At 45.0% G+C, this 12,741-nt stretch overlaps 2 protein-coding genes across 5 annotated transcripts in view; one reads left to right on the top strand and one right to left on the bottom strand.

Annotated features, from left to right (window-relative positions):
* Positions 1–11,352, bottom strand: part of LRCOL1 (leucine rich colipase like 1) — a 44,013-nt gene extending 32,661 nt beyond the window's left edge. For 3 of the 4 annotated variants that reach the window (XM_069091006.1, XM_069091106.1, XM_069091198.1), the window contains exons 1-2: positions 11,222–11,352; positions 10,980–11,139 (exon numbers count right to left, since the gene is read on the bottom strand). In XM_069091006.1, the coding sequence (XP_068947107.1) occupies positions 10,980–10,986 (7 nt within the window). In that variant the 5' untranslated portion in view covers positions 10,987–11,139; positions 11,222–11,352. Of the gene's footprint in view, positions 1–10,919; positions 11,140–11,221 lie in introns of all 4 variants that reach the window. The other variant, XM_069091066.1, reaches the window with a different exon arrangement.
* A 100-nt stretch (positions 11,353–11,452) lies between these two features.
* P2RX2 (purinergic receptor P2X 2) overlaps positions 11,453–12,741 on the top strand; it is a 7,808-nt gene continuing 6,519 nt past the window's right edge. The window contains exon 1 of the mRNA XM_069090913.1: positions 11,453–11,765. Coding sequence (XP_068947014.1) covers positions 11,649–11,765 — 117 coding nt within the window. The 5' untranslated portion in view covers positions 11,453–11,648. The remainder of the gene's footprint in view (positions 11,766–12,741) is intronic.

Here is a 12,741-nt window from a genome sequence, read left to right as displayed (position 1 = left end):
TTGTATACTGTTTTCCTGGTTCTGCTTACTTGGCCCTGCATCAGTTCCCATAAGTCTTGCCACACTTCTTTGTAGTCTTTGTACCTGCAATTTCTTACCGCTCAATAATATTCTATTATATTCATGTACCAAAATTTGTTTAGCTGTTCACCAATCAGTGGGCATCAATCTCAGAGCCTTTGAGCTTTGAGTCTTAGGTCTAACTGTCATAATAACTGGCATTGACATCAGGCTTTAAGGTTTACAAAGCATTTTCCATAAGTTATATCATTTGGTCCTCACAACAACCCTGGGAGGTAGGTGCTATTATTATCTGTATTTTACAGATGAGGAAAATGAGACCCAGGGAAGTTAAGTGACTTGCCCAGGAGACAAGGTCTTCCAGAACATCCAGTCCAGCACTCTATATACCACACCATCTAACTGCCATGAAAGGCTTTGTCCCCTGAAAAAGGAACTTCTCTGAGCAGATGCGGGGAAGATATCTTGAAGAGGGGCCCTTTCCAAACCCTTTAATACCATGCCTTGTAAGTGGTTGCTAACAGGTATGAATAGTCTGGAGGAGATTGGTGTGCATGTGAATGAGCAGATCAGAAACTGGGACCTGAAACCTTTGCTCTGGTTCCTCCGGCATGGGAGATGTATGCACCAGCTGAGAGATATGGACAGAGTCTGACCTAAGTGTATATGGTCACTACAGGTAGGGAGAGAGCTGACTTGCCTTTAGAGGAGGAAGGAGAGAGACATGTGTGGAGCCAGAAAGAGCTATTATTTGAGAAAGCTGGATTTGTAAAGGTGAAACCTACACCTATGATATGCCTGAACTTGTACCCGTGCCATGCTGTCTTATCTTTCCTGTAATATTATTCACTTTAGGGTTGGGTGGGGGTGGGGAGGGAGGTGATCATTTAGGGACATACAGAGAGATGACTGGGAGAGGATTGCTGATGCCTAGAATTCCTTTCCCCCTTTGTGGAGTTCCTAGAGATCATGCTCTTATAGCAGGCAGGACACCACACAAGAACAGAGGCAACATTAGAGGAGGAAGGGAAGGTGATCTGGATCCTGGCACCCTGAAAGTTTTTCTCCCCTGCTTTTCCTGGCCCTCGACAAGACTTCTAGTCTACCCACTTAGTGTACATGGACCAGGGGACAACTACAGCCAAACTGGAATTTTCTGTCATTGTCTGGGCAAAAGCAGTGGATTTAAAAAAATAGCATTTTATTTTCCCCCAATTACATGTAAAAACAACTTTAACACCCATTATTTTTTTTTAAGTTTTGAGTTCTAAATTCTATTCCTCCCTCCCTCTGTCCCCTCCCCCCTCTCAGAAATGATAAGTAATCCGATATAGGTTTTACATATGCAATCCTGTAAAACATTTTTATATTAGTCATTTTGTGCAAGAAGAGGAAGAAAGAAAGAAAGAAAGAAAGAAAGAAAGAAAGAAAGAAAGAAAGAAAGAAAGAAAGGAAGGAAGGAAGGAAGGAAGGAAGGAAGGAAAGAAGGAAAGGGAGAAAGAGAGAGAGAAATATGTTTCAGTCCATAGTCAGACACGATCAGTTCTTTCTCTGGAGATGGATGGCATTTTTCATCATGAATCCTATGAGATGGCCTTGGATCATTGTATTGCTAAAAATAGCTAAGTCATTCACAATTCTTCATCATACAATATTGCTGTTACTGTGTACAATGTTCTTCTGCTTCTGTTCATTTCACTTTGTGTCAGTCTTTCCAGGTTTTTCTGAAATCATACTATTTATCATTTCTTATAGCACAAAAATATTCCAATACAATCATATACCACACCTTGTTCAGCCATTCCCCAATTGATGGGTATCTCCTCAATTTCCAATTCTTCGCTACAACAAAAAGGCCTGCTATAAATATTTTTGTACAAATAAGTCCTTCTCCCCACCTTTTTATTGTCTCTTTGGGATACAGATGTAACAACTGTATTGCTGGGTCAAAGGGTATGCATAGTTTTACAGCCCTTTGGGCATAGTTCCAAATTGAAGAACAGTGGACTTTTGAGAGTGGCCTCCTGCATCAATAGATGCCATAACTCCTACCTGCAGTAAATGGGACAGGCATCAGGAGAGCTTATATCAGACTGGGCATCAGCAAAGGCCATGGCCCAAGCGTTTATCTGTAGTGACTGAATGAGTGGTGAAAACCAGTGCTTCAAAAGTGAACTGATTAGGAGCAGAAACAGGGAGCAGAATGAGAGAAGGCCCCGAGTGTCAGAGACAATCAGTTAACAAAAGTAGAAACACCAACCTCACTTCATATTCCTGTTTAAATTCAGAAATACAGACCTGGGGTATCTCTCTCTCTCTCTCTCTCTCTCTCTCTCTCTCTCTCTCTCTCACACACACACACACACACACACACACACACACATGTTTCTTTTTCCTAGGCCCCCAGGAGCAGGAAAGGTATTCAGGAAGAGTTACAGGAGATGACCAAGCAGAGGGTTCTATGTAGGGAGCACTAAATTTTCCTTGTATTTTCATTATGTCTAATAAACGTTGTGGCCACAGTCATGTTGATCGTTTCGGTCTTGTGAATGTGAAGGGTTGTAACCAAAGGAAAGTCCAGAAATGAATCAGGGCTTGGAAACTATAGATTTCCTACTTTAAGCAAAAATTTTTGAACTGTAATTCTTTGTCATCACTTAGTCTAAAGTCAGAATCCAACCAACAGAAGTTTTGGAACCTCACTACACAACAATGTGAGTGTGTTCTGGCATAAACATGTCCCAGATGTGGTAAGACCTCTTTGTTGTGCCACCTAGTCAGACAGGGTGACCCATTCCTACAATCACTAGGAATTCTGGGCCAAAGATGGTCGAGATTCCAAATGAAGTCTAGGGTGCCAGGGTATCAAGAGGAAAGGCAGGGTACCTGAGTTCTCCCAGATCCCCTCCAAAAAACTTGGAAATAGTGCCTCAACATTAATTCTGGAGCAGCAAAACCCACAAAGATAGGGTGAAATAATTTTCCAGCCCAAGACAACTTAGAAGGTCAGCAGGAAAGGTCTGTCACACTGGCATGATGGTGGAACAAAGTCCAGCACAGGCAAGGCCTGGCAAGACAGCAGGAGGCCTTGGGGGCAACTGAATCATTTGTGGTGGCTTCCAGAGATCTCAACCTACACACAGTAAGGGGGTTAGAAAACTGGTCAGAAGCAGGTTACAGGTATCCCTTTTCTGGCACTGAGTGCAGGACTCTGTTGTATTGCCCATATGTGGATGACAGTCCTGGGTCATAGTCCCAGGGTGAGGGGGAGCATTAGTACACCAGACCTTGCCACCATAGGAAAGTGGAGACTTTCTAGGGTGGAAAAAGAGTGCTTGCGGTCACTCACAGACCAGAGCAAAGGCCAGGAGAGGAGTAAATACAACTTTCCTTAAATTATACCACCCTGAAAGAACTGAAAACTTACAGACCCTCAGAACTAGCTCTGAAAACAGCTGCACAAAAAAAACCTGAAGCTTGGAACAGTGCCCTTTCATCCCATAAGCAGAATCCAACTTTAACATAAAGTTAAAAGTCAAGAAATAGGCCAGAAAAAATGGCAATCCTGATGAAAAAACCAGAGCTGAAAAGAAAATTTTACTTTCAAATAAAAGACTCAAAAGAAGCAAGAAGAGATAAATAGGAAAGAGAACTCATAAGGGATTCAATAAAATTAAACTCTTTACAATCCTACATGGGAAAATGATGTTTATAACTCCTAAGAATGCACTAGGAGATGGGGGAAGGAATAGATAGAATGGGGTAAATTATTTCACATAAAAGAGATGTGAAAAAACTTTTACAGTGGAGGAGAAAATAGGGAAGTAGGGGGCAGTGCTTGAATCTTACTCTCATTGGAATTGTTTCAAAGAGAAAATAACATATACACTTAGCTGGGTATAGAAATCTATCTTATCCCACAGGAAAGTAGGAGGAGAAGGAGATAAGTGAAAGGGAGGGGTGCTGATAGGAGGGAGGGCAGACTGGGGGAGGCATTAGTCAGAAATGAACCATTTATTTTGATTTTTTTTTTGGAGGGTGGAAGGAAGGGCAATTGGGGTTAAGTGACTTGCCCAAGGTCACCCAGCTAGTAAGTGTTAAGTGTCTGAGACTGTAATAAGAATGTAAATTTTAAAGATCTTCCCTGCCCCTAGGCTAATGTGCACCTGAAGCCTGGGGTGGGAGGCTTGTTTTTCAGTTGATACTTTTTGATTGGCCAGTGGGTCCAAAAGGTTGTTACATTCTCTGAGCCAGGAGAAGGCTATATAAGCCCTGATGTGTAACTTTGTTTTGGGACTCACTTTGAGAAGTGTTCTGTGATTTGATCTGAATTCTGGGAAGCCGTTGTTGAGAGTCCCCCGGCTTTGAAAAACCCAGTGGAAACCCAGATGTTGACTGGGTATGGATGTAATGGTTGGACAGTTTGGAAATCTGTCTACTTGATGTTTCTGTCTTGATAATTATGCCTGTATACTTTGAGGTTCAGGGTGCTGACCTTTTCTCCTGAACAAGGTAAACGATATATGTCTGACTGATTAAAGTAAGCTTGTTAACCCATTTTGAGTTGCTTTCCTTTAACAAAGCAGATCCAAGAACCTGTGGTAGCTGCAAACCCTGAGGACGCTTGGGGTGCTTGCCGCTACAGAGACCGATTTTGAACTCAGGTCCTCCTGACTGCAGGGCCTGTGCTTTATTCATTGGGCCACCTAGCTGCCCCGTAAAACACTTTTGAGGATGGATAGGGTGAAAGGAGAGAGAGAAGGATAAATGAGGGAAGGGGAGAATAGGATAGAGGAAAATACACAGTAATCATAACTGAAAAAAAATTTTTTTGTAAGGAGTTTCTCTGGGGTACAGCCAAGATGGTAGAGTAGAAAAGGACTTCCCCTTTTAGAAGGGGCTTCCACTTCCTCCAATACATGTAAAAAATGACTCTAAACAAATTTTAGAGCTACAGAACCCACAAAGTGACAGAAAGAAACAAATCTCCCACTGAAGGCAGCCTGGCAGGCCAACAGGGAGAGTCTATCACAGTGCTCTGGGAGCCAAGCCCAGCCCCACATGAGCAGCTTTGGCCCCAGGGTGGCCCCAACCAGCAGCAGCAAGAGCAGACTTCAGGAGAGTGAAGCACCAGCAGCTGTGGTGGTTTCTGGACTTCTCAACCCATAAATGCCAAAGACCAAGTAAAAGGTCAGTGTGGAACTCTGTTGGAGCAGGGGTGGACAGAAGAGTGCAGTCTGGCCCCTGCCCCCAGAGTGAGAAGCAAGGGAGGCAAGGTGGCACAGCCATGTGGCTACCTGAGGAGCTCCTGGCCTGCAGATTGTAGGGGGACCAAGCGACCATTCAGAGGGTAACTGCTCTTGCTTTGACCTGCTTGGATCTGGATCGTATCTTGGGTGGAGGTCCTGAAAGAAGAAGAAAATAACACCTAAAAAAATACTAACTCAAATGGCAGAAGAAGCCCAAAAAGCCAATGAGGAGAAGAATGCCTTAAAAAGTCAAAATGATCAAATGGAAAAGGAATTTCAAAAACTCACTGAAGAGAATAATTCCTTCAAAATTAGATTGTAGCAAATAGAAGCTAATGATTTTTATGAGAAATCAAGATACTATAATACAGATCCAAACAAATGAAAGAATAGAAGGCAATGTGAAATATCTCACTGGAAAAACTATTGACCTGGAAAATAGATCCAGGAGAGGGACTTTAAAAATTATTGGATTACTTGAAAGCCATGATCAAAAAAAGAGCCAAGACACCATCTTTCAAGAAATTATCAAGCAAAATTACCCTGATATTCTAGAACCAGGGGGAAAAATAGAAATTGAAAGAATTCACCAATTGCCTCTTGAAAAAGATCCCTCCCAAAAAAACTCCTAGGATTATTATAGCCAAATTCCAGAGCTCTCAGGTCAAGAAGAAAATACTGCAAGCAGTCAGGAAGAAACAATTTGAGTATTGTGGAAACACAATCAAGATAACATAAGACCTAGCAGCTTCTACATTAAGGGATCAAAGGGCTTGGAATATGAGATTCTGGAGGTCAAAGGAGCTGGGATTAAAACCAAGAATCACCTACCCAGCAAAACTGAGTATAATGCTTCAGTGGGAAAATATGGTCATTCAATGAAATAGAGGATTTTCAAGCATTCTTAATGAAAAAAAAAACAGAGCTGAACAGAAAATTTGACTTTCAAATACAAGAAGCAAGAGAAACATGAGAAAGTAAATAGCGAAAAGATATCATAAGGAACTTATCAAAGGTGAACTATTTATATTCCTACATGGAAAAATGATAATTGTAACTCATAAGACTTCTCTCAGTATGAGGACAGTTTAAGGGAATATATATGTATACATACATATATGTATGTATAGGAGGGTGTAGGTGTGTATAAATATATATGTGAAGGTGTGCATATGTATATACATGTATACATAGACAGAGGGCACAGGATGAGTTGAATATGAAGGGATGATATCTAAAAAATAAAATTAAGAGGTGAGAGAGGAATATATTGGGAGAAGGAGAAAGGGAGAGATAGATTAGGGTAAATTATCTCATATAAATAAAGAGGCAAGAGAAAACTGTTTCAATGGAGGGGAAGAGCAGGAAGGTAAAAGGGAATGGGACAACATTATTCTCATTGAATTTGGCTTAAGGAGGGAATGACATACATATTCAATTGGATATCTTATCCTACAGGAAAATAGGGGGGAAGGCGATAAGAGGGGGGGTGATAGAAGGGAGGGCAGACTGGGGGAGAGGGTAGTTAGAAGCAAACACTTTTGAAAAAGGACAAGGTCAAAGGAGAAAATAGAATAAGTGAGGGGTGGGATAGGATGAAGGGAAATGTAGTTAGTCTTTCACAATATACCTACCATGGAAATGTTTTGTGTAACTACACATGTATAACCTATATTGAATTGCTTATCTTCCCAGTGGGAGTGGGTGAGGAGGGAAGAAAGGAAAAAACCTGGAACTCAAAATTTTAAAAACAAATGTGTATATGAAAAAAAATTGTTTTTTTTTTTTATATGCAACTGGGAAATGAGATATACAGGCACTGGGGTATAGAAATCCATCTGGCCTTACTAGAAAATTGGGAGGGGGATGGGAGAGGATATAAGAGAGAACAGATTGGGGGAAGGGGTATTCAGTAGGCTTGTTATCTTGGGGTGAGGGTAGGGGGAAGATGGGGAAAAAATTTGTAACTCAAAATCTTGTGGAAATGAATATTGAAAACTAAAAATAAATAAATAAATTGAAAAAAAGTTTCTCTGATAAAAGTCTCATTTCTCAAATATGTAGAAAACGGAGTCAAATTTATAAGAATATAAGATAGGTCCTAGGTGATGGAGGATGGAGGGCAGGAATTGGAGTCAAGAAGATCTGAGTTCAAATCTGGCCTGAGACCCTTCCGAGCTGTGTGACCCTGGTCAAGTCACTTAACCCTGCTTGCCTCAGTTTCTTCATCTGTAAAATTAATTGGAGAAAGAAATGGCAAACCACTTCAGTATCTTTGCCAAGAAAACTCCAAAAGAAGTCATGAAGAGTCAGACATGATCAAAAAACAGCTAAACAACATGTACAGATCACTATGCTGGGGGCTGGAGAAGATACATAGTGTAGATAGGACACAATACCTTCCCTCATGGAGCTTATGATTGGGAAGACTTGAGCATGTTCCTAGACAGATGGGAAGGAACCAGTAAAGGAAAAACTGAGGAAATATGAGAGAGCGATGGGCTTAGCAAGGTCACAGAAAAGGTGGCAGGAAATGGAATCAAGGGTTTGGGGAGAGGGATGAGTCTTAGTGAGGAGTAAGGATGTCTCCTTACTGTGTTCTGAGACCAATAGGGAAAGAGGGATGTTGAAGCGATAATGAAATGCAGGAGGTGGGGTGAATGTGGGGGGTAGTTAGATCTCTCTCATCACTGGCCACCACATGTCACTGTCACATACTATGCTCTCTTCCCCCACTCTCCCTCTCCTCCTCCCCTTATCCTTCTCCTTCTCCTTTTCTCTCTCTCTCTTCCTCCTCTCCCTCCCTCTCTCTTTCTCCTCTTTCTGGCTCTCTCTACTTCTTCCTCTCTCTCTCCCTCTTTCTCTCTCTTCTCCCTCTCCCTGTCTCTGTCTGTCTCTCTTCCTTCCCCTCCCTCTCTTCCCCCTCCCTTCTTTCCCTTTCAATCCCACCCTTCTTTTTCCCCATTCATCTCTATTATTCCTTTTCACTCTGTCTCTCTTACCTGTCCCTGATGACAAAGTCCCATTTTGAATCTCACAAGAACCACGCCACCAAAGACTCCAAGAATCCTATCAGTCTCTGGGGCAGAAACTTTCCCAGGAACCACAGGATGCTTTTGGTTTCTTTAAGCAGACAGAAAGCTGTCTGGGGGAAATTATACCCAGCGCCACAGAATGATAACCCTCCCCCTCTGCCTCACTGTTGGGCAATTGACTTTCTCAAGAAGTGCCTTTGGAGAGTGAGAGTGGAGCTGGCTTATTGGGAGGGGTCAGAGGTCCCTGCAGTGACTAAGGCTGTCTGGCAAGAGCAGAGCAGGAGTGGAGCTGTATGATTCAAGGTTCAGGAGAGATTTCTTAGAGTTCCAAGCTATTAATGATTTAAGCTTTTGTTTGTTTGTTTTAAGGCAGCTGTAGTAATAGAAATGGCATAGAAATGATAGAACCCGAAAAGGAAAGACAAAGAGGGAGAGAAAAAAAGAGAAAGGAAAAAGACTCACAGAAAAAAGGAGAAAAGGGAGGGGAGGGAAAGGGAAAGGAGGATGAATAGAAATTCCTTTTCCAAGTAGGAATTGTTTCATTCTTTGTCCTTGTGTCTCCAGTGCCTAGAACTGTGCCTGACACCTCCTTAATAAAGACATGTTGATAGGTAGGAAGGAAGAAAAGGAAGGAGGATGGAAGGAAAGGGGGAAGGAAAGGGAAAGAGCTCCAGAGAGAAAGGAAAGAAGGGGGAGGGGTAAAGAGAAGGAGAGGGAGGTTATAATTCAATCAAGACTTGAAAGTCTGAGGAAATCCAAGAAATCTGGAGAGACCTTTATGAAATAATGCAAAATGTGAAAAAGCAAAACCAGAGGAATGGAGGAAGGGCTAATTATAACTGGAATAAAAGCAAACAAGAATGAAGAATTCTGATGGGGACTAGAGGGAGGCACAGAAATCGTGTCATGATACTTCATGCATCGAAAATGACTAATTTGAGCATAAATAGATACTGAGGAAAATTTAGTTGTTTGTATTGATAGTGAGGTTTTAAATGAAACATGTCATTTTTTTTTTAAAGCAAGAGAGACCAAGAGGGAGAAGCAAAGGGGGAAATATAAAGGAGAAAGAAAGGAAGAAAAAAGGAGGGGGGGGGAGAAAGGGAGACTGAATAAGAGAAAGGGGAGAAAGAGAGGGTTTGAGAAAGGATAGAAAGTGGAAAAGGCAGGGAAAGAAAGAGAATTTTTAAAAAGAAAGAAAGGAAAGTCTTTCTTCTAGCTCTCCATATGTCCTGGGAATTTCATGAAATCTGCTACAGGAATTGAAAGTATTTTATCATCCTTGTCTTCCAAAGGAAAGCAGGTATTCTGTAGGACGGCTTGTTTTGGTTAACAGCCCAGACGACCTGAGAGGCTTTGATACTCTTCAGCCCATGTCCATGTCTTTGTACAGCTTGTTCCCCCATTCCTTAAAGGCTGTCCCTTCCCCACTCATCTCCTTGAATCCCTAGTTTCTTTCCAAGCTCAAATTACCACCTTCTAAGTGAAGACTTTCCATATCCCCCACCTGCCAGTGCCTTCCTGCCAAAATTATTTTATGTCTATTTTGTATATGCCTACATATGTACATACTGTTTTCCCCAATAAAAAGTAAGCTTCCTGAGGGCAGGAATCATTTTTGCGTTAGCTCCCTAGTGCTTAGCAGATATCTGGCATACAGTAGGTGGGCCAAAAATGCTTAGTTACCTGCTTGATAATAGGATGGTGGCCAAAATAATAAATAAGCATAGTTTCAATAGAATGTAAGCTCCATGAGGACAGGTTTCATGTCGCCAGCAACCTTACATATGCTAGGTATTTTGCTAATATTTGTTATTAGTGCACTAGGTTGCCGGAATTGTTTTACTGAGTTTTGGGGATAACAGCTTATCCCCACAATGGCTCTATAGGACTAGGTAACAGGGATCTTGTCTATTTTACAGACAAGGAAAGAGAGGCATATGCTAGAACCCTGAACAGCAAGAGATCCCAGGATCCTAGACTTGGAGCTGAAAGAGGTTATCAGAGGTTATCAAACTCAACCTCCTCATTTTACAGAAGGTGAAACTGAGGCCCAGAGAATGACTTGCTCAGAATCACACAGGGAGCAGGAGGCATAGCTGGGGTTCTGCCTCAACCTGCCTGCCTCCGAATCCAATACTCTTTCTGTCCCAAAGCACTGCCTTCCGAGGTCTTCTGTGATTCTCCTCGTGTCCCACCGTTATTTTCTCACCAGCCTTTCTTTCTGATCTCCTCCTTGGTTCCCCAGGGTCCCTGCTTTCCAAAACCCAGGGTGGCAGAAGTGTGGGGAGTGAGGATGGAACGGAGCCAGAGAAATCTCTGCGGGTTTTTTTTTTTTCTTTCCCAACTTTAAACTCTTGAGGAGAGAATTCCTAGAAGGCTAAGGAGGAACCTCTTCTAGAGGTGGGTCCCCCCTTACCCTACCGACCCAAGGCCGCCGGGCGCCCCCCCCCCCACACCCCCCCCCCCTCAGATTCTGGGCCAGAGGAAGCTAAGTGGGAATTAGCCAGGGAACAGTTCGTTCTCTTTTGTTCCGAACGGCTGCGATCCAGCATGGCTGGTGTCTCTCATTCCCACCATCACTGAATGCCTCACGCCTTATCCCTGAACACACCTCACTCAGTTCTCCCCGGGGGACGCAGCAGGGAAATGGAAGAAAGCTCGCATCTCTGACCTGCCATAGCCGTGGCGGTGGGGTGTTTTCCCGTGGCCAGAATGGGCACAGATGTCTTCTCTTGGGACCCCCTCTCCTAGGGCCAGTCCCAAAAGGGCTCCCCAAGATGCTTCCCAGGGGTTTCAGGGCACACAGGTTGGTCAGCCGCGATCCTAGGCACCTAAAAAGTAGATGAGAAGAGAGCGTGATCCCTGGGCACGGACCCCTATCCTCCAGTCTCCCCGATGTCAAAGGTGCCTCACCTGCTTTACTTTAACACGGTATGCGTCGTCCCGGTAAGCGGCCGGGGAAGCCTGCGCGTCAGGGAGTTATCCAGCCTTCTAGCTCCCCGACTCGCAGCTGCCTGCTGAGGAGTGGGGCCAGGGGTAGGGGGCGGGGACCAGGCAGGGAGGCGATCTGGGGGGAGGTGTAGGGGCGGTGGCTGGCCCGGAGGGGGCGTGGCTGTCGCGGGCATCTCCGCTCCCCCATCCCCGCCCCGAAGGGGTGGCCGGGGCACTTTGGGACCGGAGGGACCGGTCAGTGTGCTGGGAAGCGCAGAGGCGGCTTGGCAGGCAGCGAGCGGCCCATGCCACAGACGGCTCAGGGGGCCCAGGGACTAGGGGTGGTTTCTGTGCCCTGGACCCGGCAAAGAGGGAGCAGGGGACCGGGGCCCCAGGGCCCCACTTCCTCATGGCTACCTCTGAACCAGAAGCGCCCGAGAAGGAGCACTCCGCCCGGCACATGGCCAAGACCTGCTGGAATGTCTTCTGGGGTTTCTGGGACTACGAGACGCCCAAGGTGATCGTGGTGAAGAACAGAAATTTGGGCTTCATCTACCGTACAGTGCAGCTACTCATCCTTCTCTACTTTGTCTGGTACGGTCGGGTCCTTGGGGCCCGGGGAGCGGGGGGGAGTAGGAAAGGAGGAACAGACAGGAGGGGACAGGAGGGGACGGACCTGGAGCGATAAGAGAGGACAGGTGGACCGGGGGTGCAGGAAAGGAAAGACAGGGGGCACAGGAAAGGGAAGACCCAGGGGGAGCACGAGGAGACAGAACTGAGGGGTGCCAGGTGGGTACAGACTTGGAGGAGGGCAGGAGAGGACAAATGGGGCAGGGGAGCAGCTGTTTGCTGGAGAAGATAGACATGGAGGAGGGAAAGAAGGGGAGGACCTGGGGGGGAAATGGGATGGGGGGGACAAGAAGAGACAGAAGAAGAGGAAGGGTCAGATGTGGGACTGAGCTGGGGGGCAGGAAGGAACAAGGGGGGGAGCCGGAAGGGGTCAGACCCAAGAGACAAGAAAGGGTAGGGACCTGGAAGGCAGCAGGAAAAAATAGACTTGGGGGGACAGGAGGAGACAATAGGTAGGGAGGAGGGTCATAAGGCCAGCAGAAAACAGCTGGGGGAGGAAGGAGACAGACCTGGAAGTTGAAGCCGGGAGTGAGACAGACAGGGTAGGGAAGAGCAGGGTGGGAAACAGAGATGGGGCAGAGGATGCTAGAGGATGATGGGAGAGAAGGACTCAGGAAGCTGGCCAGACCCAATTTCTCCCCTTTTAGAAATACAAAAAATGAGAGGAATGATCCCAGGGTGATAATGGGCCGACCCTAGGGAAAAGTCCCTTATTGAGCCAGTTTCCCCCTTAGGGCCCCCCAACATGTATGTTAGGAAAGGAGGGCTCTGGAAGGGGAATGGCACTCCCCCTGGGGAACAACACCCCCTGAGGGAGCCTAAGCAGACTTGGGTGCCCTCTCTACTTGGCAGGTACGTATTCATCATTCAGA

The sequence above is a fragment of the Petaurus breviceps genome, unplaced genomic scaffold (genome assembly GCF_028583685.1).
Source record: "Petaurus breviceps papuanus isolate PSGF00001 unplaced genomic scaffold, PetGlider_PUasm1.0 103, whole genome shotgun sequence".
Taxonomy (NCBI): Eukaryota; Metazoa; Chordata; class Mammalia; order Diprotodontia; family Petauridae; genus Petaurus; species Petaurus breviceps.
Note: the sequence above shows the minus strand (reverse complement) of the source record. Positions and strands in the feature narration are given on the sequence as shown.